Below are 25,738 nucleotides of genomic sequence, written 5' to 3'. Positions count from 1 at the left end.
TTTTTAATATATTTCTTATAGTTTGCAATTGTATTCTTTATTTTGGTAGAGAAAAATATTATTTACATCAGTACTTAGGTCAGCAGCAGGTATCAAAATATTAGAATTATAGAACAGAGCAGTAAGACTCACATAAACACTTTAACAATGCCCGAGATAGGGAAGAAATAAATCCCAGAACAGATATGGCATCTTTTTAAAAGTTTGACAGCTTTCAAAGAATAGTTTGTGTAGGTCAATAAAGTTTTTTCTTCCCTCTCTCTTTTTGTCAAAAGCAACAGGCTAAATAAAGTGATTTTTAACTCCACGAAAAAGCAAAGCCTTGAAAGAAATACTGCCCACTTTATTCCTTCTGTTGGGACCATAGTGCAATGAGGAACGTGTTTTGTAATTTTGATTTTAGGAACTAATTTTAATAGTAATATACTTCAAGGCAAATTGCTTAACTTTTAGTTTTAGTGAAAAAAATGGTTCTGCAGGATTTAATGATAACATTGACTATAACATCATTCTCTACTAATCCCAAACACATTCTGAATATAAGAATTTTCTTTTCTCACAATCTTAGGGGCAGATCCCTTGATATTTTCGTTTTAATTCAAGTCTTGGTATGATAGCTGTCTTCTGCCTTTTGCTGGGACAAGTGATGGACAGATTTTCCTGGGCTAATGTCTCCTTAGACATCAGCATGGGATAATAGTGAACACAGATGCAGGAGCCTAATCTAAAAACTGCTATCTACTTCATTGTAAACATGAAACTTGCATATTCTAGACTAACTATATGCAGAGGCAGGTGGACATCAAAACAAGGGAAAAAAATTTCCTATAGTACTACTATCTACCAATTTATTCCCATAATTTAGACCAGGGGTCTCCAAACTTGGCAACTTTTAAGACTTTAAGCAAAGCTGGCGGAGAAATTCCGGGAGTTGAAGTCCATAAGTCTTAAAGTTGCCAAGTTTGGAAACCCCTGATTTAGACAGTACTTGATTATCGAATATCATTTTATTTATTTATTTATTTATTTAATGGGACTTATATGCCGCCCTATCTCCTGAAGGACTCAGGGCGGCTAACAACAGTAAGATACAAGTAAAAATACAAATATTAAAAATTTAACTATATCTATAGCCCCAACTACAACCAATAAAACCTTAAAACCATATTAAAAACCCCTTATCATCAGTCCAGGTTGGCCTGTTGGAAAAGAAATGTCTTAAGGTCATGGAACTATAGAAAGAATAAACTATTATTATATTAGAAGTAGGAATGCAGCTATATAAGATTTCATATTATTTTAAACAAATGTATGATATATTATAGAAAAACGCTGGGCCCTCACGTGTTCCAACTGTAAGCTGCGCTTTCCTTTAGGATGCACAGATCCATGTTTTAAACAATACGCGTATTTAAACCCACAATTAAACACTGTTTCTGAGCTTGACAAAATTGAGTATCCAGACTTTATTTCTTCTTACTTGGCTCCTCAACCCTGAATTTATAATACTTTAAAAATATTCCTCACAGCATTTCCTCCTCAATTTCCAAACGGGTTAGGATATCACAAAAGGCATAAGTTTCTCTTGATCAATCAAAGAATGCATTTTCACATGCATTGTCTGGTAAATGTTTCTTTACAAGCAATTCTAAATGTTATTAAATGAGATTTCATTATGTACAAATTGATTCTGAATCAAAAATTCATCACTGTCATTTCAGGAAGAAATTATTCTCATAATCAGGTCTTGAGGCTATTGGTTGAATTAATCAACCATTTCAAGGATGGTAATATCTCTGGGCCAAGCTGTAAACTTGGTTCAGTGTGTGCCTACTTTAATATGCACATGCATTTCAAATCTTCTTCCAGAAATGACAGCAGACCTTTAAAGGTCAAACAGTAATGCTGAATTTGAAATCTAATGACCGAAACATTAATTTCTATATTTTTGCAAATCTTTTACAAGCTTCTTTTTGGTACTGAGGATTCAATATTCAATAAAATAAAAGAAGAATTTTAATTGAAGAACTGATTTGCAAAATGTAGGCCAAAGCTATTTTGATCTATTTGTTCATTGTGTTCAGCAGGACAAATTAGATAGCTGTATAATAAAGTACAAACTTCATCAATTTCAAATTACCAGCCAGATAATCTCTTTAAACACCTTTTAAATAACTTTATCCCTGATAGCTAAGATGGAAATGTTCTACTGGAAATTGCTCACTTTTTAGAAAACTCCCCATACACCAATTATTTTGTTGGTCAGACTTTTTTTAAAAAAGCGTAGTATGACTTGGAAAAAACAAAATGTTTGCGATATTTTACAGAGAACTCCTTCACTAAACTTTTGACCATTTGTCTTCAGAAAGTGTACAGCATAGGACAACTTTAAGACATCACTGATTCTCACGTAAGAGAAGGAGCAGGGTGAATTGAATAGCAAAGGGCAAGATAATTAATATATAATTATATTAACAGGTAACAGAGTAACATATAATTAATATTTTGAGGTTCTCTTTGAGGTTGGAATGGGGTGAGCTATGCATTTAATGAAACAAAAGAATAAACATTTGACTGTATTTAATTTATTTATAGATCCATAAGCCCACAGAAAGTTCAGCAAGTATAATTTCAATGGGTTGATTACCTGAACTTGGAGCTTTGCTTCTCTTATTTGACCTTTCCAGGATGCTGTAAATTTTAGACTATCCACAGAACAAGTCATTACTCTGGAACAGAATAATAAAATGAAAATATAAATACTTTATTTCACATGAAATCTCCACACATTAAAAGAAAAGACTTTAAGTTAACCAGATTTCCTAAAACAATCCAGCCCAATCCCACTGCTAAAAGAAAGTGCAACATTCCATAAAATAATATAACGTGGAATAATGAAAATAAGATGCTGCATTATCTTCAATAATATTATTTTATGCTAAGTATGTGAACTGTTTATGAATAAGGTCCAGCCGATCCGAATCTGACCGATTGCAGTTAAGAACCTTTATAAGGTCTTATCTTGCGGCGATAAGGACGGCGAAGTCTAACTACTTTGCCGCCCTTATCGCGTCCGCAGATAATCGCCCGGCCTCCCTGTTTAGGGTGACTCGCTCCCTCCTTAACCAGGAGGTGAGAGAAGATCCCTTGCGGGCACGAGCCGAGGAGTTTAGTCATCATCTGGCGGACAAAATCGCTCAGATCCGGACCGGTCTGGACTCTGACTGGGCAGAGTCTGATGTGGAGGAATCGGGCGGTCTTGAGCATGTTATCTGGACTGAGTTCGACCCTGTTTCCCCTGATGAGTGGACAGGATCATGGGGAGACTGAGCACCACCACCTGTTTGTTGGATCCGTGCCCCTCCTGGCTAGCTTATGCGGCTCGGGAGGGAACACGAGGCTGGTTCCATGCAGTAATAACTGCTTCTTTGAAGGAGGGTGTCTTCCCTGCCGCCTTGAAGGAGGCGGTGGTGAGACCCCTCCTCAAGAAGCCTGCTTTGGACCCGGCTGTTTTAAATAACTATTGTCCAGTCTCCAACCTTCGCTTTTTGGCGAAGGTTGTTGAGAGTGTGGTGGCGCATCAGCTTCCTCTATTCCTGGAGGAAACTGATTATCTGGACCCGTACCAATCGGGTTTCAGACCCGGACACAGCACGGAGACGGCATTGGTCGCGCTGGTGAATGATCTCTGGAGGGCAAGGGACAGGGGTTGCTCCTCTGTCCTGGTCCTATTAGATCTCTCAGCAGCTTTCGATACCATCGACCATGGTATCCTGCCGCGGCGTCTCAGGGGGTTGGGGGTGGGAGGCACTGTTTTACGGTGGTTCTCCTCCTACCTCCAGGGCCGCTCGCAGTCGGTATTGACGGGAGGGCAGAGATCCGCCCCGAGGCCTCTCATTTGTGGAGTCCCTCAGGGGTCGGTTCTCTCGCCTCTCCTGTTCAACATCTATATGAAGCCGCTGGGCGAGATCATTCGTGGTTTCGGGGTGGGGTATCATCAGTATGCTGATGATACCCAACTTTTTCTTTCCACCCCGAACCAACCCAGTGATGCCCTCGCCGTGATGTCCCGGTGCCTGGAGGCGGTTCAGGTCTGGATGGGGAGAAACAGGCTTCGTCTCAATCCCGCCAAGACTGAGTGGCTGTGCATATCGGCATCTCGGGCTAACCAGACTATTCCACCTCTAACGATGGGGGGTGAGGTGTTACCCCCCGTTGATAGGGCTCGCAACTTGGGCGTCCTCCTGGATTCACGACTCAATTTTGAAGACCACATAGGAGCCGTGACCAGGGGGGCTTTTGCACAGGTTCGCCTGGTGCGCCAGTTGCGTCCCTATCTGGACCGAGACACCCTACGCACAGTTACTCATGCGCTCGTGACCTCCCGTTTGGACTACTGTAACGCTCTCTACATGGGGCTGCCCTTGAAGACCACTCAGAGGCTTCAACTGGTGCAGAATGCGGCCGCGCGAGTTGTAATGGGGGTCTCCCGTTACTCCCATGTAACACCTCTACTCCGCGAGCTGCATTGGCTTCCGGTTGCCCTCCGGGTGAAATTCAAGGTGCTGGTTATCACCTATAAAGCCCTACATGGCCTGGGTCCGGGGCATTTGAGGGAACACCTGCTGCCGGCATCAAATGCCCTTCGCCTCGTAAGAGATTGCCGGCGGGTGACACCCAGGGATAGGGCCTTCTCAGTGGGGGCGCCTGCCCTCTGGAACCAGCTGCCAGTGGAGCTGAGGACTGCCCCCGACCTCCGGTCATTCCGCCGGGGCCTGAAGACCTGGCTCTTTGAGCTCTCGGGCCCAGGCTGAGGAGTAACTTATTTTAATCGGGGTTTTAATTGCACAGGGTTAGTTTAATCTTTTTTAAATTGGTTTTAACTTTTGTATTGCTGGTTTTTTAACTCCCTGTAAACCGCCCTGAGTCCTCAGGGAAAGGGCGGTATATAAATGTAATAAAAATAAAAATAAAAAATAAATAAGTAGAAATCATTTTCTAGTGTAAGTAGTTTTTCCCCCTAGTTTTTTCCCCTTTTTAGTTTGAACAGCTAAATTATATTTCATGTTTATCCCCCAAACCAAATGGTTGTTCTTACATTCCCCTAAGAGTGTTTCTTACATTTGGCATCACCCAAATCATTCCATTAATGGTCCTTTGGATGCCATTCTTAGTTTTTTGTTTGTTTTTTTAAAAATTGCACTAATGCTAGAAATCAGAATCTTTTAGCATTTTTAGGACAGAATTTTGCTTGTACACAATACTTTGTGACCCTATATCTACTTCTAGAAAGACTACCATGTTATTAGGAATGAATGTTGAACTGCAGATTTAAAAAACCTCGTTCCTTAAGTATTGCATTTGTTATCAGGTTAACAAATTAAGTAAATCTGATTCATTTTAGGAAAAATCCACACTTCTTTTTCACTTGAAAGGAGTCAACATTTAAAACAAAAATAATGAAATTAGATAAAACATCAGTAGAACAGATTACGGAGGACAATAAAACCAAACAGTATTAGCATCAAAACACATTTTATGGAAGTAGATGAAAAGCTTATGTGAGGAACAGCAAAAATTGGACCAATTGGACTTCCTACAGAAGACACTCCTATAATGTAGTCTTCCATAGACAATGAAGGTGAGAAAATTAGGGAATGAATGAAGCAGTACTACTGAGAGACTCATAAATGACATGCAACAACCATCAATTCACCTACCTTGCAGTCTCTTGCCTTAAGGCATTCAGAAAGGTATCTGGATGGAAGAGTTCTGACAGGTCAAGAGTATCTGAAAGTAAGGTCTGCTTTTCTGCTTTACTCACCCAATTCTAGAAAGATAACAGCATTATATGCTAAAGGAAAAAAATATTTAGCTAACATAACACATTCAAGTGCCTATCCAGCATATCTTTAGATACACATATTTTCTGAGAAATTCAATGGGAATTAATATGGAATAACACATAGGACTCTGACCTTGGAGGCAAGTGATTGGATAAATTACTTCGCAAGTCAAGAATGTGACAAAAATGATATTGAGGAACATGATGCACAGTGTTGCTAGGCTCTATGGTTCAAAAAATAATTTCTTATACACTGGCAATCATGTGAAGGGAACAGACAACCTTGTTCTGTTCCTGAATCCCAATCTGGGAAATATCAGAAAGGAAATGTATTATACATAAATGCCCTCTACCTCATGTCATGATGAGATCTACAACCAAATAAATTTATTTATTTATTTATTTATTTATTAATGGGATTTATATCCCGCCCTATCTCCCGAAGGACTCAGGGCGGCTAACAACAAAACATATAATAAGTACAGAAATTAAGATAAAAATAAAATTAAAATCATCTGTGCAATAAATTAAAATTAAAAACTAAAAATAAATTAAAAATTGTAAATATAATTAATTAAAATGCCTGTCAGTCCAGTTCAGCCTGGTGGAATAGGAGTGTTTTGAGGCCGCGGCGAAAGGATTGGAGATTTTGGGCCATCCGAAGCTCAGGGGGGAGCTGATTCCATAGGACTGGTGCTCCCACAGAGAAGGCCCTCCCCCTGGGGGTCGCCGGCCGACATTGCCTAGCTGACGGTACCCTGAATGCCAGTCAAAACCTGCCAGCATGCATGTCAACACATACAGCTTTGTAGAAAGAAAACAAATGGATTTGACATAAGGAACCCAAGACAATTAATCAGAACTGTAAGTTACAAATTTAAAACAACCACTTGGGATGTGTCTTCATTGGGCATACACATAATTTCTTAGTGCACCATAAAATATACTCAGCTGTTCTTAAATGGACACTGCAATTTTGTGTCTGTTTCTGAGTAAGTTTTACTGAACGTATTTGTATCATATATTCAACATAGATAACAGATGTTTCTGCTACATAATACACATGATACCAAAGCAAATAAGTCATTAAATTTAAATATGGGCATGATATATATCATGCCCATATTTAAATTTAATGACTTATTTGCTTTGGTATCGTGTGTATTATGTAGCAGAATGATCCGTTATATATATCATGCCCATATAAAATTATTTTTTTTAAAAAAGACTAAAATGGTTACATTAAATTCCTTTTATTAGCTCAATATATTTATGTAAACAGTAGTATTTGTTACAAAAATTGAATTTTAAAGCAACGTATTTATTGTAAAATGAAATCCATTGATAAATCCATCATGAAGTCTCAAAGAGAAAATAAAATAGCAATACACGTAGTCTTCAACTTATGACCACAACTGAGCCCAAAACCTCTGTTGCTAAGCGAGTAAGATTGATGTTAAGAGAGTTTTGCTCCATTTTACGACCTTTCTTGCCACAGTTGTTAAGTAGATTACTGCAGTTATTAAACTAGTAACACGGTTGTTGAGTGAATCTGGCTTCCCCATTGACTTTGCTTGTCAGAAGGTCATAAAAGGTGATCACGTGACCACAGGACACTGCAGCCGTCATAAATATGAGTCAGTTGCCAAGCGTCTGACTTGTGATCATGGGACTATGGGGATGTTGCAATGGTTATAAATGTGAAAAACGTTCATAAGTCACTTTTTTCAGTGCTATTGTAACTTTGAACAGTCACTATGTTAGGCATATGGTGTTAGCCTACAATGTTGGGTTGAAAATATATTAACCATGAAGTTATGTCTTTAAGATGTTAATTGGCCAATGGGTGTGTAAGTGTTCTCATGGCCATAAGAGGGAGCTAGTAACATAGCTTCTCTCTCTCTCTGAATTCACTGCTCTCTACTATTACTGTTTTTGCTCTGTTACTGTGATAAACCTGAACTGTGTATTGACCTCTGGACCGGTAAGAAGACTTTGTATTTTGGATTACTCTTTGGACTGTTGCTATTGTGTATGACCTGGACTGTTTATTTTTGACCGTGCGTTTTTGTTCTTACACCACCTCAAAGTAAAATACTTTTTGCTTTTACAACTCAGTGTACTCTTGTGGTTACTGTGTGACTCTTACTGCTCTCAGTACCCTTCCTTGTCTGTGCAACTCTTTGGTAGCACAAGGAGACCTCTGCACAACAATTCCTAACACACTAAATGAACTAGTGTAAGTTGAGAACCACCTGTATTACAGTCTCTCCAATCTTATGAAATAAAATTAATTAATAATCTAAAATCCAACCTTATTCAAAGCATGTTTCTAATACAGAAACCTGTGGGCTGGCAGTAAAATATGAGCAAACTTCATATCCACAAAATTTTAAATCACTATTTCAACCTATGGGAAATGTTTAGGTTCCATCTTGTATCTTCCTTAGGGATGTGTCACACTCATCTTTTGCCAGCATTTTGCTGAATATTTTCAATCCTACTATAGATAGAGCTTGTATGTCATAAGAACTTAATAATAAAAAAGCGTTCCTAGTAGACAATCACTTCAATATGAGCTGCAGCTGCCAAAAAAGCCAACACAGTGCTAGGCTGCATTAACAGAGGGATAGAATCAAGATCAAGTGAAGTACTAATACCACTTTACAATGCCTTGGTAAAGCCACACCTGGAATACTGCATCCAGTTTTGGTCACCACGATGTAAAAAAGATGTCGAGACTCTAGAAAGGGTACAGAGAAGAGCAACAAAGATGATTGGGGGACTAGAGGCTAAAACATATACTGTAGGGAACGGTTGCTGGAATTGGGTATGTGTAGTTTAACAAAGAGAAGGGTGAGGGGTGACATGATAGCAGTGTTCCAATATCTCAGAGGCTGTCACAAAGAAGAAGGAGTCAAGCTATTCTCCAAAGCACCTGAAAGCAGGACAAGAAGCAACGGATGGAAACTAGTCAAGGAGAGAAGCAACCTAGAACTAAGTTCCTGACAGTTAGAACAATTAACCAGTGGAACAACCTGCCTCCAGTGGTGGTGAATGCTCCAATACTGGAGGTTTTTAAGAAGAGACTGGACAGCCATTTGCCTGAAATGGTATAAGACTACTTTTTAACCCATGAAAATCTTCTCAAAAGTCAGGGGTCGTCTTATACGCCGGGTGCTGAAACTTTAGGGACAGGGCTGGCTGGAAAACCTGGAGCGGATCTTCCATTTAGTCTGCGCAGGGAAAGCGGGACCAAATGGAGTAGAAGCTGCACTGTGATTTTTTACAGGCTGGGGTCTGGGCGTCTTTCCTTCTAAAGTTGAAGAGCAGCTGTAGGCAGGTGGGGAATGCAAGAGCAACTTGAAAGGCAGGTGGGGAATGCATAGCCAGAACAGCAGCTTAGCTCTAAGGACACATTTGACTCAGGAACTGGGCGGGCTGGCTGGAAAACCTGGAGCGGATCTCCCATTTGGTCTTTTTTTTAAATCCCATTTATATCCCACCCTTCTCCGAAGACTCAGGGCGGCTTACAATTTAAAGCACAAATCAATGTGCTTAGCAATAGCCTTCATTCTATGTATATGCCTGCCTATTAGAGCTTTCACCCCCCCCCCCCCCAAGCAGCATTATTACAAAGTCAGCTTATTGCTCCCAACAATCTGAGTCCTCATTTTACCTACCTTGGAATGATGGAAGGCTGAGTCAACCTTGAGCCTGGTGGGATGAGAAGCTGCACTAATTGCAGGCAGCTGGGGTTACTTAAGGCTCTGCACAGGGAAAGCTTTAGAGTGAATTAGGAAAAGTGAAAAAGTGAATTAGGAAAATAGGAAAAGGGTTGCTGGAATTGGGTACGTGTAGTTTAACGAAGAGAAGGGTGAGGGGTGACATGATAGCAGTGATCCAATATCTCAGGGGCTGCCACAAAGAAGAGGGAGCCAAGCTATTCTCCAAAGCACCTGAAAGCAGGACAAGAAGCAACGGATGGAAACTAGTCAAGGAGAGAAGCAACCTAGAACTAAGGAGAAACTTCCTGACAGTTAGAACAATTAACCAGTGGAACAACCTGCCTCCAGAAGTGGTGAATGCTCCAACACTGGAAGTTTTTAAGAAGAGACTGGATAGCCATTTGTCTGAAATGGTATAGGGTTTCCTGCCTTAGCAGGGGGTTGGACTAGATGACCTCCAAGGTCCCTTCCAACTTCTTCTTCTTCTTCTTCTTCTTCTTCTTCTTCTTCTTCTTCTTCTTATTATTATTATTATTATTATTATTATTATTATTATTATTATTATTATTATTATTATTATTATTATTATTATTAAAGTTTAATCCACTTGCACTGTTTTATGTTTACATGTTTGATGACAAACAGCCTTATGTTTATAAGTGACAGTTTTCCTACTAAGTACCTGCATGTCATAAGCATTTGAATTAAAATTACCATATTAAAATCAAATCTGATGTTTTTTAATTTTTATTTGGTGTGCGTTGGAAAAGGGGTAGTCTTATACGGCGAGTATAGCCCAAACCCTATAATTTAACAGGAAATGTAGGGGGTCGTCTTACACGCCCAGTCGTCTTATACGCCGGAAAATACGGTGTAAGGTTTCCTGCCTGAGCAGGGGGTTGGACTATATGACCTCCAAGGTCCCTTCCAACTTATTATTATTATTATATAGCATTTTTTCCCCAACAGTATACTATCTTCCTTCAAAATAACTTTGCTGAAAACCAATTTTCCAATCAATCACATTCTATCCTTTTCTTGAGTTTATATGCCACTATTTAAATTGAAACAACCCCATTATTCCCCTATAAAAAAGTTCATTATCCAAGATGCAGTCAAACATGTCATTTCTATTTAAATACTCCTTGTCACATTTGATTTCAGATAGAACCTTTTAGCCTAATGACAGCAGAACATTTGCAAGTCTTACTTGTTCTATAAATCTCTTTCTAGTTCTACTGTTGAATGTCTGATGCAAATGACAAAACTGGAAAACGAGGCTGAGATAAATTAATAAAAATGCTACCACCATACTTAATCATGGGAAGAAAGGCCACTGAAGTGATAATATCACTAAATAAACTATATAATTTGTTGTTCTATCACAGTAACTCCCCACATTGCTGGTTTTTTTTCCTGAGACAGAGCAATTTAATCAAATACCCTTTATATATGTCACAACATAGATTACAAATGTTTCTCCCAGATAATTATGAGTGATTTGAAAGTTCTCCCCTCCCTCCCCCCAATTCTATTTATATATTTGGTCATATCTGCATGATTCCTTCAATGATTTATCAGTCCCTGCTATATTATGGCAGTAATTGCAGTTCTTCAACCAAAAACATAGCATGAAGTAAAGTATTCAGTGTCAAAGTGGTCCTCAGAGTCATTTGTAATTCCAGATTAATATATTCATTTTACTTGTGTATTCAAAGAAATGTTGAATTCAGGTATTCCAGACATCTATGGGCAAGCAATTATACTCAATTAAATTCTAAGAGGCTGTAACAACAGCAGTTTGTTTTCAAAACTGAAGTATTTATTTTGTAATTTGTTTAATAAAGAGTGAATTACATGGCAGTTAGTGTTTTAAAACCATGTCTGTCTATCTTTATCCTTCCATTATCTATCTATCTATCTATCTATCTATCTATCTATCTATCTATCTATCTATCTATCTATCTATCTATCTATCTATCTATCTATCTATCTATCTACCTATCTTGAAGGTCTTGTAGTCCAACCCCCTGCTCAGGCAGGAAACCCTATACCATTTCAGACAAATGGCTGTCCAGTCTCTTCTTAAAAACTTCCATTTATCTACGCACACCATGAGATAAGAATGTTATCTTTAACCAGCAAGGAACAGCATTTTCCAAACTACATAATAAAGAACAGAGACAGTTTTTAGAGAATGACCACTTGTTCAGTGATCATTCGAAGTTACAGCAGCACTGAATGAATGGTACTTATGATCAGTCCTTTACGTTTCAGCCATCCCAGCACCTCTTCAGTCATATGATCACAATCCAGGTGCTTGGCAAACAGCTTGCATTTACGATAGTTGCAGGGCATCCTGGCCAGCTGATCATCATTTGCAACTTTCCTTTCTGGTTTCCCACAAGTAAAGTCAATGAGGAAGCCAGCAGGGAAGATCCCAAGTCACTCCTGTTAAGTTGCTTCCACTTCCACCACATTCTCCCCCCCCCACACACACACAAAAACTCAGCTATGTAGTTTGAGAACCTGGGGAATCTTGTATTCTGTGGCATGCACCCTCCACCAGCACCTCCAGTCCTCACACACCTGCACTCCACATAGTACATGCCTGCCAACCTGCCTGGCCTCAGTAGTGCAGTGTCACAGCATCAACCTGTGCACCTTCCTGCCCCTTGTAGCAGCCACCCCCAATCTGACTATGTTTGCACTGCAGCAAGCACCTACCTGTCCACTGCTCTGCCTGCAAGCTGCATAAGACTTGCAACTTCCTGTCGGCTTCCCCATTAAGTTTGCTTGTTGGACTCTGGCAGGAACGCCAGAGGAGATCTTAACAACCCCTAATCCTCACTTAATAACAGAAATCGGGACTGCTGTTGCTAAGTGATGCAGTCATGTGACACCGCACTTTACAACTGCATTGCTTAGCAGTGGGAACTCCGGTCCCCGTTATTGTTGTTAAGTGAAGACTATCTTCCGAATGAAGGCCAATATACATGTCCCAGGATAATGTTGTAGGCTCCAACATTAATACGAACTTCTCTCCTTGAAGATGGGCTCCACCATGAGTCCAAAAGCTCAGAAGGCAAAACTATTAGTCCCGGTGATCAACCCAGATTGGATCCTGAAGATAATCTGTAGGCAACAGGGCAAGATATGCTCCCAGGTTTGCAAACTTTGATACATCAAGAATTGTGACATTATTACAGTAGATACAAAGTACTAATGTCACACAGCTTCCCTAAGGTTTAATATATTTTCATGTCCATACAGTTGTCTAATATATCTAATAATCCTTAGCAATGTGACAACCTGAAATGTTAATTTGCTAGTGCATTTCTCATTTCACTGTGCGTTCCCAAGAGTAAAGCAATTTTAGATGAAAGAATAAAATTAAAATACTCTTTTATTATAGAACTTCCTAATGCAATATCCATCCGCTACAGATAATTGTCAGTTTATTATGTGAATGAATTTGGGAACAGGCAATAATAACCTTTTAAATGCAATATTAGTCCAGAGATGTGCTGTGAATAGGCCTTTAAATCAAAGCCTTTAAATTAGAGAGTCTATCAAGGTATTTTATAATATCAAGTTCATTTGTGTTTTTAAAAACAAGTAATAGAATGTTACCATTGTTTTCACTAAGCATGACAAACGTTATCTGACTGTGTGAAACTTTGAACAGATTGTTCATATTTGTATTTTTATGCAAAGAATGCATATGTTCCAGATACAATTTATTTTTTTAAAAAATTATAAAAGTACTTGAGAAAATGTATGGGTCTGAATGATTTCCTTGAACTTAATTACCTATTAAATATTCAATAAAAATATATGGCAGACTGGGAAAAGTGTACAAGATAAAATATCATGACAGAGATACCATCAAGAAATTTCCTAATGCCTTATAGTTTTACAAGGCTGCTCAAAGGAAATATCACAAACCTGTTAATTATTCAGAAATTAAGTAAAGGTATATTTAAAATTGACGACATAGTGCAAGTAATATAATCAGTTTTAAGGACAGTAGCAGAAATAAATCAGCCGATTGTTTTTGTTTTCTTAATTTTGCTGAATGTATTATGATGCATTACTATATTGTTAAATATAGCTTGACCCAACTATCTGTAGATTAAGCACAACAGTCAAAATGCTGTGTAAAATGATATAAGGTTAATAACCTTAAAAGATTTTAATGCATTCTGTGAAACCCATTTATTTATTTATTTATTTGTTTGTTTGTTTATAACATTTATTGGTTGCCTCAGGGCAGCTTACCTATGCCCCTTTGGGTCATCCTTTCAGAGCTACTTCCTTACCGGATTCCTCAAAGCCTTCAAAAATGACACAGCTTCTAATGTATTGCCTTCTCATGAAAAATTTGGATACATTCAGAGATGCATCTGCCTTGAAAAAAAGCCCATGTTGGACTGTATAGCACAGTCAAACATCAGCTCAGGAAATGTTTTGTGACATTTTGTATTATGTCAAAATCTGCCTTGTGATAATGCTTATGGTCATAATAGGTTTTTTAAATTTGCAAATTTCAGTTGCACAAGAGACTTTGGACACATTCTGTAAATTAGCCCATTTAAGATATCTTAGTTCAAAAGGTTTTGCCCTACAGTATAGTGCACCGTTTCATCCAGTTAAAAGTTATTTATTTATTTATTTATTTATTTAATTTAATTTGTATACCGCCCTTCTCCCGAAGGACTCAGGGCGGTGAACAGGGCCATAAATACCAAAATAACCAAAATACAAAATTAAAAAATTAAACCCTAGTGCCCAAATGTAAAAATAAATTATATTAAAACAATAATTAAAACCCAAACCCATCAGACCAGGCCGGCTTGTTCAAACAAATAGGTTTTTATATCACGTTGGAAGGAGCGAAGGTCGGGAGCCATCCGGAGCTCAACCGGTAAACGGTTCCAAAGGTCAGGCGCACCCACAGAGAACGCCCTCTTTACATCACATGGTATATTTCTAGTTTACTTGAGATTTTTTTTTTGAAGAGTTGCTATCACCTAGACACACTTTTAGAAGGGATGTAGGATCAGTAAGAAACCTTATTTTGCCATCAAACATGTACCTTCTAGAAATTTAGCATTACAGAAGTGCCAATCCAGTTCCATGCTAGTGTGTATCTGCACTGCTGGTGCAATTCCCCGGTATTTATGGTTTGTTTAAAATGAGTCAGAGACATAAACCCATTCTATCCTCATTCAAAGGTAACAGATCTGACACTCTAGAAAAGTAAACTCATTGCCTCTCTGGAAAAATATGATGACCAAGGCGAGATTTAAAAAGCTGCTTATATCAACTGTGCACACAGCAATGATTCAAAATAATTTTGTACACAGTGACAGCAGGAGGCAATGTAGCATGAAAGTCGCTCTCCAGGATCACATTGGATAAACTTAGCCCATATAAGAAGGACCTAATAACAGAAAATGATGAAAAAAGAGATTCTGCAACATAAACACCTAGCTTTATATACTCTGCCTCTGAATAATTATATGAACTGCATAAAACTAATATTTGCCTTTTTAGTAATCTTCAAACTGTATGCACACACAGATCCAACATAACTCTGTACATTAAAGATAAGCAAAAGAATGGAAAATTTATTGTACAAACCAATCTGCTCTTATTGCCCTTTTGCCTTTGAAGGTTTTGTTGTTGTTGTTTTGAAAAAAAAAAAGCTTTACAAGAAAAACAATCCTTTTTTCCAATGTAGGCAGGAGCTATATTCCCAAACAGCTGGTAGATACCTAGCCCTTTACTCCAAACAACGCCATCAGAAGCTAAATGCTCATGAACTCTTTCCTCTTGAAGGATCAGTCAGTCATACAGAACATAATCTTCAATACACATATAGAATCATAGTGCAACACCAAAGAGAAAGGAGTATCAATCGATTCATTAATGCTGCCTCTTTTCAAACAGAGGGCAAATACATGAACAGTAACTCCAGACGTGTGCTCTTGTTTCCTTTTTATGGAAACTGGACATCGAGGACCAGAAATATTTTTTTAAAAAGAAGACAAAAAAAGCATAGAATTTTGTGCTGTGGCTGCTGCTATTGTTTGTTACACTATATGTGTCCTTTTATTTTCTATGACAACTTCTGCAAACTCAGACTATGCCAGGTCTGCACCATGACCAGAAGGCTTTGAAATTTTCCAACTTACTTTTTCTACCAGACAACCTGGTATCACTGAACCCTTATGAAGCCTAAATACATTTTACACTATCATCCATAATGTATCAAAGGAATTCAAATATAAAAACTTGCAACGTATACTATTCTATGTGATATTTTAAAAGAGCCAATTCCTTCTCTACCTGGGTTTATAAACGAAGTGATGCAAGATGAAAAAACAAGGATACCATATACCTATGAATTTTACTACGCATTAGAAACATACTAAACTTAAAAAAATGAATAATGGCACTCTACCTGAATGGCATGGGCTCGTGCTACAACAGCTCTCAGATATTGTAAAGGATCTTCTGGACCTTCCCATTTGCTCTGCCACGTTAAAGGACACTGGGGGGGGGAAATCATCATTAGACATCTTGCCGACTGTTTTAATTCACAGATCTCGTCTGCATTTCCACACTGGATATGAAGGTGGGTTTTTTTTTTAACCTCTTTGATTAATAAGGAAACTTTCATCCTTCCTCAGTTAGATATAGTTCAAGTTCATTTTATTTACACAAGAATGATATATCTTATACAGGGAAAATTGAGACATCTTACCTTTTGGTTTAATAAAGCGCTGGCTAATTGTTGCACTTCTGAACTTAAGAGTGAGGTTCCTCGAATTACTTTACTGAGAGCAGCAAGAGAGTGGTGAATACTTTGAACTAAGCGAATGGCATTAAATTGTTCTAAGATAATGAAGGAAAGAATTGGAGATCCTTGCCGTTCTGAAGGGGGAGACACTTTCTGATGAATCAGATTGGAATTCTAAAAGACAAAAATCCACCAATATACAGTTAATGAGATTATCCTTGAAAAATATAGATAAATAGTTTCTGATTCCCAGAAGAGGAGGGGACATATCATTTACATAATTCTTATCCTTCTCAGTATGGATCTAAGTATCCTGGAAAATTGAAAATATCTGCATTGCTGCAGTGATAATGAATGAACCAGGAAAGAGGGCACAGGATCTTGAAACAAGCAGCAAAAAAAATATAGCAAAAAGAGGCAGTTATTTTATAATACTCTCCGGAATTAAATGTTATGAAATATTAACTAAGAACTGATAATATGAATTAGAAGATAGGACAATAAATTGTAAAGGTCAAACTCAGATTAATTGAATTCTCCCTTAAATTCAAGTTTATTATATCAATTACTGTGAAGAGATAACTTATAGATTTTATATAAAGGAAGGAAAAAATTCCCCGGAAAGTTAATTTTCAAAAAGATGATTTTTTCTTATTCTGGATGATACAGCAGTCCCTCAGCCCAGCCTTAATACCATTTACTCAAGTGGTAGCTGTGACAAGGCATGTTTTTCTATAATTTTGAATGATGTTAAGATCATTAGGCTATTGGAAAATTCAATATATTAGGTTGCCTTGGAAGGAAGTTGGAAATTACAAGTGGTGCAGAATTCAATTGCCAAAAAGTTGGAGTGGAAATGGATGATTTAACTATATAATAATTGTACTTCTTAAACAACATTTTGTTTCGCTGCCAGGTTCAAAGTGCTGATTATGAATATTAAAGCCATATCCTGTAATAAGTATTTCTGAAAGCTTCCTTGCTTCCAAATACAGCGATGTGGGCAGTTAACGGTGTTATTTTTTTGACACATGTTACATTAATGCTCTGCAAGCATCTTTGGCTTCCGGTGTGCTTCTGAGTGAAATTCAAGATGCTGGCAGTTACTTTTAAAGCCCTTCATGGCTTGTGATCTTACTTATGGGTCTCTCCCCAATGATTTCTACCCATTACAACTGGTCCAGCAGAAGAGGCATGCTCTGGGTGACATTGGGTAAGAGGTTTTGGCTCACAGAGCCCAGAAGGAAGAACTTTTCTGTCATGTCTTCCACCCAGTGGAACATCATTCCACTTGAGATAAAGTGAGCTTGGGCCCTGCTGGCTTTTTGTTGCCTTATGAAGTACAGTTGGATCCTTTACTATTAATTTGCTATTAATTTACTTAATCACTTAGGTGAATAATCTAAGGGACAGGTCCACCATCTTTGGCCTGGTACCTCACTGCCGATCTGCCATCAAAGGACTAGGGGTGAGGGCTGGGGGACAAATGGGCAATAAACCTGTATGCATTTTCTGTAGGAATTTGGGAGGGGGAATGACAGATCAATGTGGGACTGGTTTGTGGCAGGCATCTTCAAAGCCATTAGCCCTGAGTGTGGAAATTTACCAGCCCAAACACCTCAGTGTTCCCAAAACATCTCAGTGGCATCACATTGGCTGTTTTGGGACAGGTCATGTGGGGAGGGACAGGAATAAAGGAAATAGCTTTGTATTTATGCACGGGAAACTCAGATTCTGCCTGACTTTATTGCAACTAGCATCGTTTAGTAAAAGGATACTTTAACCAAATGGGAGTCGAGGGTTTTTCTTCCCTAAGGGATCGGACTGGAGCAGGTCTGGCACTAGGTATTTTCTTAACATATTAATGTTAGTGCTATAGATCTCACTTTTTAGTTTATATTGATTTTTGTTTGTTCAATTTATATGGCCACCCATTTCAAACAAGACTCTGGGTGGCTAACAACAATTTAAAAAAAAACAGCAAAAACCCAACAAAAATATAAAAAAATGGCACCAGGAAAAAAAACACAACTATCAATATAACTACAGCACAAATATTTCAATACAGTAGAACAAAGTGTAGGTTCTAAAATTGGTTAACTGATTATTAAAGTTAGCAGACCAGATCTTGAAGGCATTCTGGCTGAAATTAATGGAAATTAAATTGTGTCACAACTAAATTGGCATGAATTAGACTTCAGATCTGAATCTTTGTATTGCTTCTAAAGTTTAATGCTGTGTTTTCTATTTGAGAAACAATTCTGGCTGAAAAGCTATAGTCAGCCCAAGGCATTAATTTTCAAAAGAGCTTAGGATGGGAGTGGGATTCTAGTGATATAGAAAGAGAATTTTTTTAAGGGCCAGATTTAGTGCTTACTACACAACAGATACAAATATAAAAGCCTGAAAATGTTTACATCCTAACAGCAATTCTTTGCTTATTTTTTTGCACAGACAAAATGGCAATCTATTCATAATATATTAAATTTGTTGTTTCATGTATTCACTGAAATATTTAACATTCATAAATCTGACCAAACTGCAACTTGCTTTTAATTCTTCAGTTCAGTTTTTGTGGCTCGGGGACCTTGACCTCACCAAAAAAGAGGCTCAAATCTTAATTATAGTTATTCCAAGTCTAGCCACCAGTTTCCAGTCCCACTTTTATGATTTTACTAGATTTGTTAGGAATATATAAAAGTCCCATGCTTTAGCAATAGAAAATCACAGATTGGAAATCTGTCTTCAGTCCAAGTACATATTCTAAATCCTTTGTCCTAACTAATAAACTAATAGCATAAAATCATTCCAATATAAAAAATAATTATCTATTATATAAAACAAGTTATTCTCACATTTTAATCAGAAAAAATTGGGGGTGGGAGATGACAGAAAAGGCTGCAAATGACAAGGCAACATGGACACAAAATGCTTGGTAACCAGTTGTAAGAACAGGTTGTCAAGCATCCAAAATAAGATCATGTGCCCATGGGGATGGTGCAGTGGTCATAACTTCAAGGATGGGTCATGAAATGATCTTTCCTGAGTCTCTCATAATTTTAGACAGTCATTTGCAACTGGTTATAAGTTGAGGACCACATGTGTAATTTCTTTCTCTTTTAATTCATCTCGTGTTTCAATTTCTTTGGCTTAACTTATTCCTTTCTTATATTTTGCATAATGTTGTACATCCTGAAAGAAATAGCCTATTGTTTATGTATGAAAAACATAGTTACTAACATCAAAGGTTTTTTTTCTATCCTTCAGCTGATCTTACCTGATTAATTTTTTTCCATAGATTGAGGACTGGAGAAAGCTCATTTGACCAGATTTCTCTGTCAAATTTGCAACCAGCAGGTACAGACCTACTCAAGATCCGAAGTTGTGAAATGACCTGTAAGAGGGGAAAAAAAGAGAAAATATAGAGACAATTCCCAATAAAATTATGGAAAAGGTCCATACCTGTATATTTTGATAAATATCTTAAGAAGGGTGTGAACAAGATCATAATTACAAATAAATAAACCATAAATTGTATGATGAGAAACCTTTTATCAAAATAAGCAATTATTGCTTGCAAGTATATTTAACATACAGAGTATTTTCATTAATTGATTATTTGTATTAATAACTACACTACCAGAGATAGTTAAGGCTGATTACAAAGGATTAACTTGACACTTTTGTTTGAGATATAAAAAAGAAATGTTGATCACATGAGATAAAGCTGGAATTAGAAATATATTACGATTTGTAAAAGTTTGAAATCAAATCTGTTTGAATAAATTTTTGAGAATTTACATGGTGTCCCTGAGTTATTTTTGTTCTTGAAGCTATATAAAATAGTTATAGGTTGTAAAACATGGAGTTATTATAAATAAATGTGTTAGGCATATGGTGATAGCCTACAATATTGGGTTGGAAATATATAAGCCATGATGATGTTGTGACTTTAAGATGTTAATTGGCCAATGGGTGTGTAAGTGTTCTCATGGCCATAAGAGGGAGCTAGGAACGTAGCTTCTCTCTCTCTGAATTCACTGCTCTCTACTATTACTGGTTTTGCTCTGTTTTGCTGTACTGTTGGTTTACTACTGTGATAAACCTGTACAACTGTGTATTGACCTCTGGACCGGTAAGAAGACTTTGTATTTTGGATTACTCCTTGGATTGTTGCCATTGTGTATGACCTGGACTGTTTATTTTTGACTGTGCATTTTTGATTTTACACCACCTTAAAGTAAACTACTTTTTGCTTTTACAACTCAGTGTACTCTTGTGGTTACTGTGTGACTCTTACTGCTCTCAGTACCCTTCCTTGTCCGTGCAACTCTTTGGTAGCACAAGGAGACCTCTGCACAACAATACCTAACAAAATGTATTAATTAGGAAAAGATTATGGAATCTTTTGTTGCAGATTTTGAAAAAATATTTTGTGTGATAGTTTTAAACTTGCTAATACAGATGAAGTCATATTGATAAAAATCTGAATTTATTTCTAATGAAAATATAGTTTAAAATATTCAAATATAGAATAATTATGTATATATAGATCATGACAACACATTGAACAATTTAAATGTGGCCACTTGGCCACACTCTGTAGCACTCACTTGCCCACTACCCTCCTTGTCAACCTTCCAACAAGGGAAGTCAATGGGAAAATTAGGAGAAAATTGCAAGTTGTGATCAGTTGAGGTCCTCACTTAATGACATGTAATCCTTGCTTTAACAACAGCAACAGAAACTGCTAGGATTGCTATCACTGAGCAATACAGTCACATGACTGCCTTTATATAAGCACATCATTTAATGGTGCAAATTCAGCTCCAAATTACTGTCATTAAGCAAGAAGTACCTGCAAAAATAAGCTCTATATATCCATATCCTTTTTATATATTTATTTGAGGATCTGATGAAAAATATGTGCTTAAGTCGGCTTTTAAGACTTCTCTAAAGGAATATACAAGGAATACCTTCCTTGTATAGGTTACAAGGAATACCTTCCTTGTATAGGTTACAATACAGTAGAAAATGCAGTGCAGTATTTTATTCCAAATACCTAAGTTTCTATATGTAACTATATCTGAGATTTACATTACAATTTACCATTGTTGAAATGCTTAAGCATCTATTTTGTCTTTTTTTTTAAAAAAAATGGTAGTATCCCTTAAGTAACTAAGGTCAAGATTCACTTGAGTCAGGTTGCACTTTTTGTGACATTATGATTATTCAGTATTTTTCTTGGAAATAATATAAACATGATTTGCTTAGCTGTTTGAATTCAGCTAGGTGCTATCAACCTGCAAGGAAGTATATTTCAAAATCATTATTTATGTTTTTAACAATGGATTGGTTATGCTTAAATTAAGTTCCACTGAGTTCAGTTAAATCTATTCTGAGGACAATTAAATGTGGATTCAATTTAATACCATAAAGGTAGCTTGCACAAGAAAATCTGTTTTCTTGGCCTCACTGACATTTATCTGTGTCATCTATATTAATATCAATATCCATCTACTCTCTACATCTATTGTACGTCTATATCTATATTATATCTTTTTCCATGAGGTTGCGCTATTCAGTTGTTCAATACTCTGAATTATGCACTTAAAATTCACTTGGTTCTGCATTTTTGATAGATTTTCTAACTTAAAAATTGTGCAGTGATGCAATGTTTCATTTTGTTTGATAATTTAGATAGTTTTTAGTTTACCAAAAACAATTTAAAACAATTTATTACACTTGGTAGAACATGAAGCTTCACTAGTTTGTAATCTAAGGAAGTATTATTTGAAGTTGTATAATTGTTGCTATTAATGTATTTGTTAAACATTCTGGAAAATTAGCGCTTAAAAAAAGAACAGTTTCAATTTAAGAAGAAAGTGGAGAAAACTTTTAATACTTCTTTTTACAAAGTAGACACAAAATGTTTAAATGTTAATGAAAACAAATCACCTTGTACACTGAAAATGTTTTTCTCCTTAACAGAAATTGAAAAGGGAACTGATATATTTGCTGAGCAATAAACTAATTATAGTTATAGCCGTATCGGATCTCCAAATTAGATGCTTTCTTTTCCAGTATAACCAGGGCTAAAAAAAACTCTTTATCAAATCAATTTAATTTATTATACTTAAATTAGCCAAGCTATCTAATTTGAATTGCCTTACATTCTTCTTATAAACACTATTCTCCATGCTAAAACCTCACATAGAAGACAATGAAAATAAATTATGCAAGATATGGAATCAGGATTTAGGCTCAGGATATGCTTTATCAGGCAATAAAATGTTTGCAAGGAAACAGATCTTCCTGGGCAATTTGGACAGTGGTAAAACACATCAAGGATACAAAGATCCAGGACTTAAGCCCCATTCAAAGGAAAAAAGAATGGTATGGTACGTAAGTAGTCCTCAACTCACTGCTCTCTTAGCGACCATTTGAAGTTATGATAGACCACCCAAAAGATATTCACAGACCAAATGTTAAGTTCCCATGGTCACCCTTCTCCCCTCCCCCAAATGTCACACAATCACATTCTGTGTGATCGGCAACTGGTGTGTGTGTGTGTGTGTATGTGTGTGTGATCATGATTCATGTTTCAGTTTCTGGCAAAAAAAACCCCAACCATTGCGAACAATGGATCTACTTAATGATGGTGGTGCTCATTTAATGACCACAGATTCACTTAACAACCATGGTGATTTGCTTAATGATTGCCACAAAATACATAAAATTGGCTTGAGCATATGATGACCTACTTAACAACCAGCACAGCTTTACAACTGTAATTCCCGGCTCAATTACAGTCGTAAATCAAGGATGACCTGTAGTGGTTAAAGAATTACAATAGGATTGGTGAGATCACCTTCACCGTTTTTGTGAAATAGGCAGCCTTATTAATACAATAAATAAATAGATAGCTGATAGCTAGATGGCTAGGTAGATAGACAGACAGACAGACAGACGAGAGGAAAATGGAGAGCTCTTTAGGTCAGATTAAACTCTGAAAGAAGAAAGATAGGACAGAATCCTAACAAATAAAATATATGCTAGATAAGAATCATAACAAAACTGTAGGCAGCTCATTGGGTATATATACACACACAAAAGGACTGAATCTATTCCATTTGTAATTGGATTCATTGTCATCTCTCTTTTTAAGAACAGTGAATACTAACAGACTGTTGGTTGTTTTAGTGACCTTCTAGAATATGCATTCTAATTTTCCATGCCTCTAAACTACAAATTATTATAGTTATTTGGAAGATGAGATTTTTACTAAATATCAGAAGTTAAATGTGTAGGCTTTTTATTGTGCCAAAGGACTGTATCAGCACATTTTTTTCAAGAGAATTAGCTTGAATATAAATCACAGGAGACATGTTAGCTCATACAATTTTTAACTTGAGCAAACTAAGAGTGAATCTTTCTGTCACAGTAAAGGAAAAACTACATTCATGCTCTCAGCTGTAAACTTGATCAAATCTCCAAACAAAATGGCTCGTTTCTTTGAAGAGCCATGCACGGTATGTAATGAAAATATGGTCATTTTACATAAAGCTGTGTTGTGATGAAGAAGACTCTGTCTTGCACTTCCAAGAAACTAGCAAGCAACAGAAGATAAATTGGGCATAAACAGCCCAGCTGAACACGTACATTTCTACTGCTCCAGTTGCTCGTGTGAGAAAGTATCCTTCTTTACAATGAAATAATATTTCTCAGTAATTGTTTTCAAAGAATACATTTTCACAATATCATTTCCATCTCATCCCTAATCCATAAAGTTGCCTTCAGTTGTTCCACAGTTAATGATGTCTTCTCCCATCCCCAAACCTTGTGCTGCTGACAATCTATAATAAAGCTGAAAATGTGGACGATGGTACAATCAAAGTGTAGAATCTGCCCAGTTCTTGCTGCTTAGTTAGGCAAGCTGTTTCCTGTCTGGCTGCTGGCCTTCTATGGATAGTTTGGCTAGGTCTGCAAGAGAGACTAAACACCTGGCTTAAACAGAAGCATCTGTTTGTGTACTATTTGGCCACCACTTCTGAAATCATGGTGACACATTCTAAATGATGTGCCTACCAATCATCTGGAAGACAGCAAGGCCTTCTTTTAAACATGTAAAGAGTTTTGAAAAAGATAGATCACTTTGTATGTATGTATTTTTATATATGTGTGTATATGTGCGTATCTCTGTCTCTATATCTATCTATCTATCTATCTATCTATCTATCTATCTATCTATCTATCTATCTATCTATCTATCTATCTATCATCTATCTATCTATCTATCTACTATCTATCTATCTATCTATCTGGCCTAGTGGATGATCACTTCACTATGAGCCAGCACTGTGCAGCAGCAACCAAAAAATTAATACAATCCTGGGTTGTATAAACAGAGGCATAGAATCAAGATCACATGAAGTACTGTACCGCTTTACAAAGCTCTAGTAAGACCACACCTGGAATACTGCAGTCAATTTTGGTCACTGTATTACAAGAAAGATTTGGAGAGTTTGGAAAAAATTCAGAGAAGAACAATTAAGATGATCAAAGGCCTGGAGACTAAAACATACGAAGAACGACTGCAGGACTTGGATTTGGCTAGTCTAAAGAAAAGAAGAAACAGGGGCGATATGATAGCACTATTCCAGTATTTGAGGGGCTGCCACAAGGCAGAGGGGTCAGGTTGTTCACCAAAGCACCAGAGGGCAGGACGAGAAATAATGGTTGGAAACTGATCAAGGAGAGAAGCAACCTGGAATTAAGGTGAAACTTCCTGACAGTGAGGACAATCAACCATGGAATAGCTTACCCCCAGAAATCGTGGGTGCTCCATCACTGGAGATTTTTAAGAAGAGAGTAGACAATCACCTGTCTGACATGGTGTAGGTTCTCCTGCTTGAGCAGGGGGCTGGACTAGAAGACCTCCAGGGTCCCTTCCAGCTCTATTCTATGTAACATCCATCCATCTATCTATCTATCTATCTATCTATCTATCTATCTATCTATCTATCTATCTATCTATCTATCTATCATCTATCTATCCATCCATCCATCCATCCATCCATCCATCCATCCATCCAACCATCCTCCCTCTCACCTATTCACTGCCAATCAACTTATAGTGAGAAAGAGATGTCACTCAGTCTCACGTTCTTCAAAAGGCTTCAGGCAATTTTACAAGATCTCAACGAACACAATCAAATTACAATTGTTAATTTTGATAAGGTACTTTTAAATGGTCGCACATATAATCTAGAATAGAATAGAATAACAGAGTTGGAAGGGACCTTGACGGCCTTCTAGTCCAACCCCCTGCTCAGGCAGGAAACCCTATACCATTTC

The 25,738-nt window shown here is 37.2% G+C and overlaps 1 protein-coding gene across 2 annotated transcripts in view; it reads right to left on the bottom strand.

Annotated features, from left to right (window-relative positions):
* The window catches only part of DYNC2H1 (dynein cytoplasmic 2 heavy chain 1), a gene marked incomplete at its 5' end in the record, with an annotated part of 184,146 nt that overhangs the window by 5,648 nt on the left and 152,760 nt on the right, over positions 1-25,738 (bottom strand). For both annotated transcript variants that reach the window (XM_081326768.1, XM_081326769.1), the window contains 5 exons: positions 2,648-2,729; positions 5,721-5,830; positions 16,043-16,132; positions 16,346-16,555; positions 19,659-19,775. In XM_081326768.1, the coding sequence (XP_081182894.1) occupies positions 2,648-2,729; positions 5,721-5,830; positions 16,043-16,132; positions 16,346-16,555; positions 19,659-19,775 (609 nt within the window). The remainder of the gene's footprint in view (positions 1-2,647; positions 2,730-5,720; positions 5,831-16,042; positions 16,133-16,345; positions 16,556-19,658; positions 19,776-25,738) is intronic.

Source organism: Vipera berus (assembly GCF_964194415.1).
Source record: "Vipera berus genome assembly, chromosome: 4".
NCBI classification, from domain to species: domain Eukaryota; kingdom Metazoa; phylum Chordata; class Lepidosauria; order Squamata; family Viperidae; genus Vipera; species Vipera berus.
The sequence above is the reverse complement of the archived record's forward strand: the minus strand, read 5'-3'. Positions and strand labels throughout refer to the sequence as shown.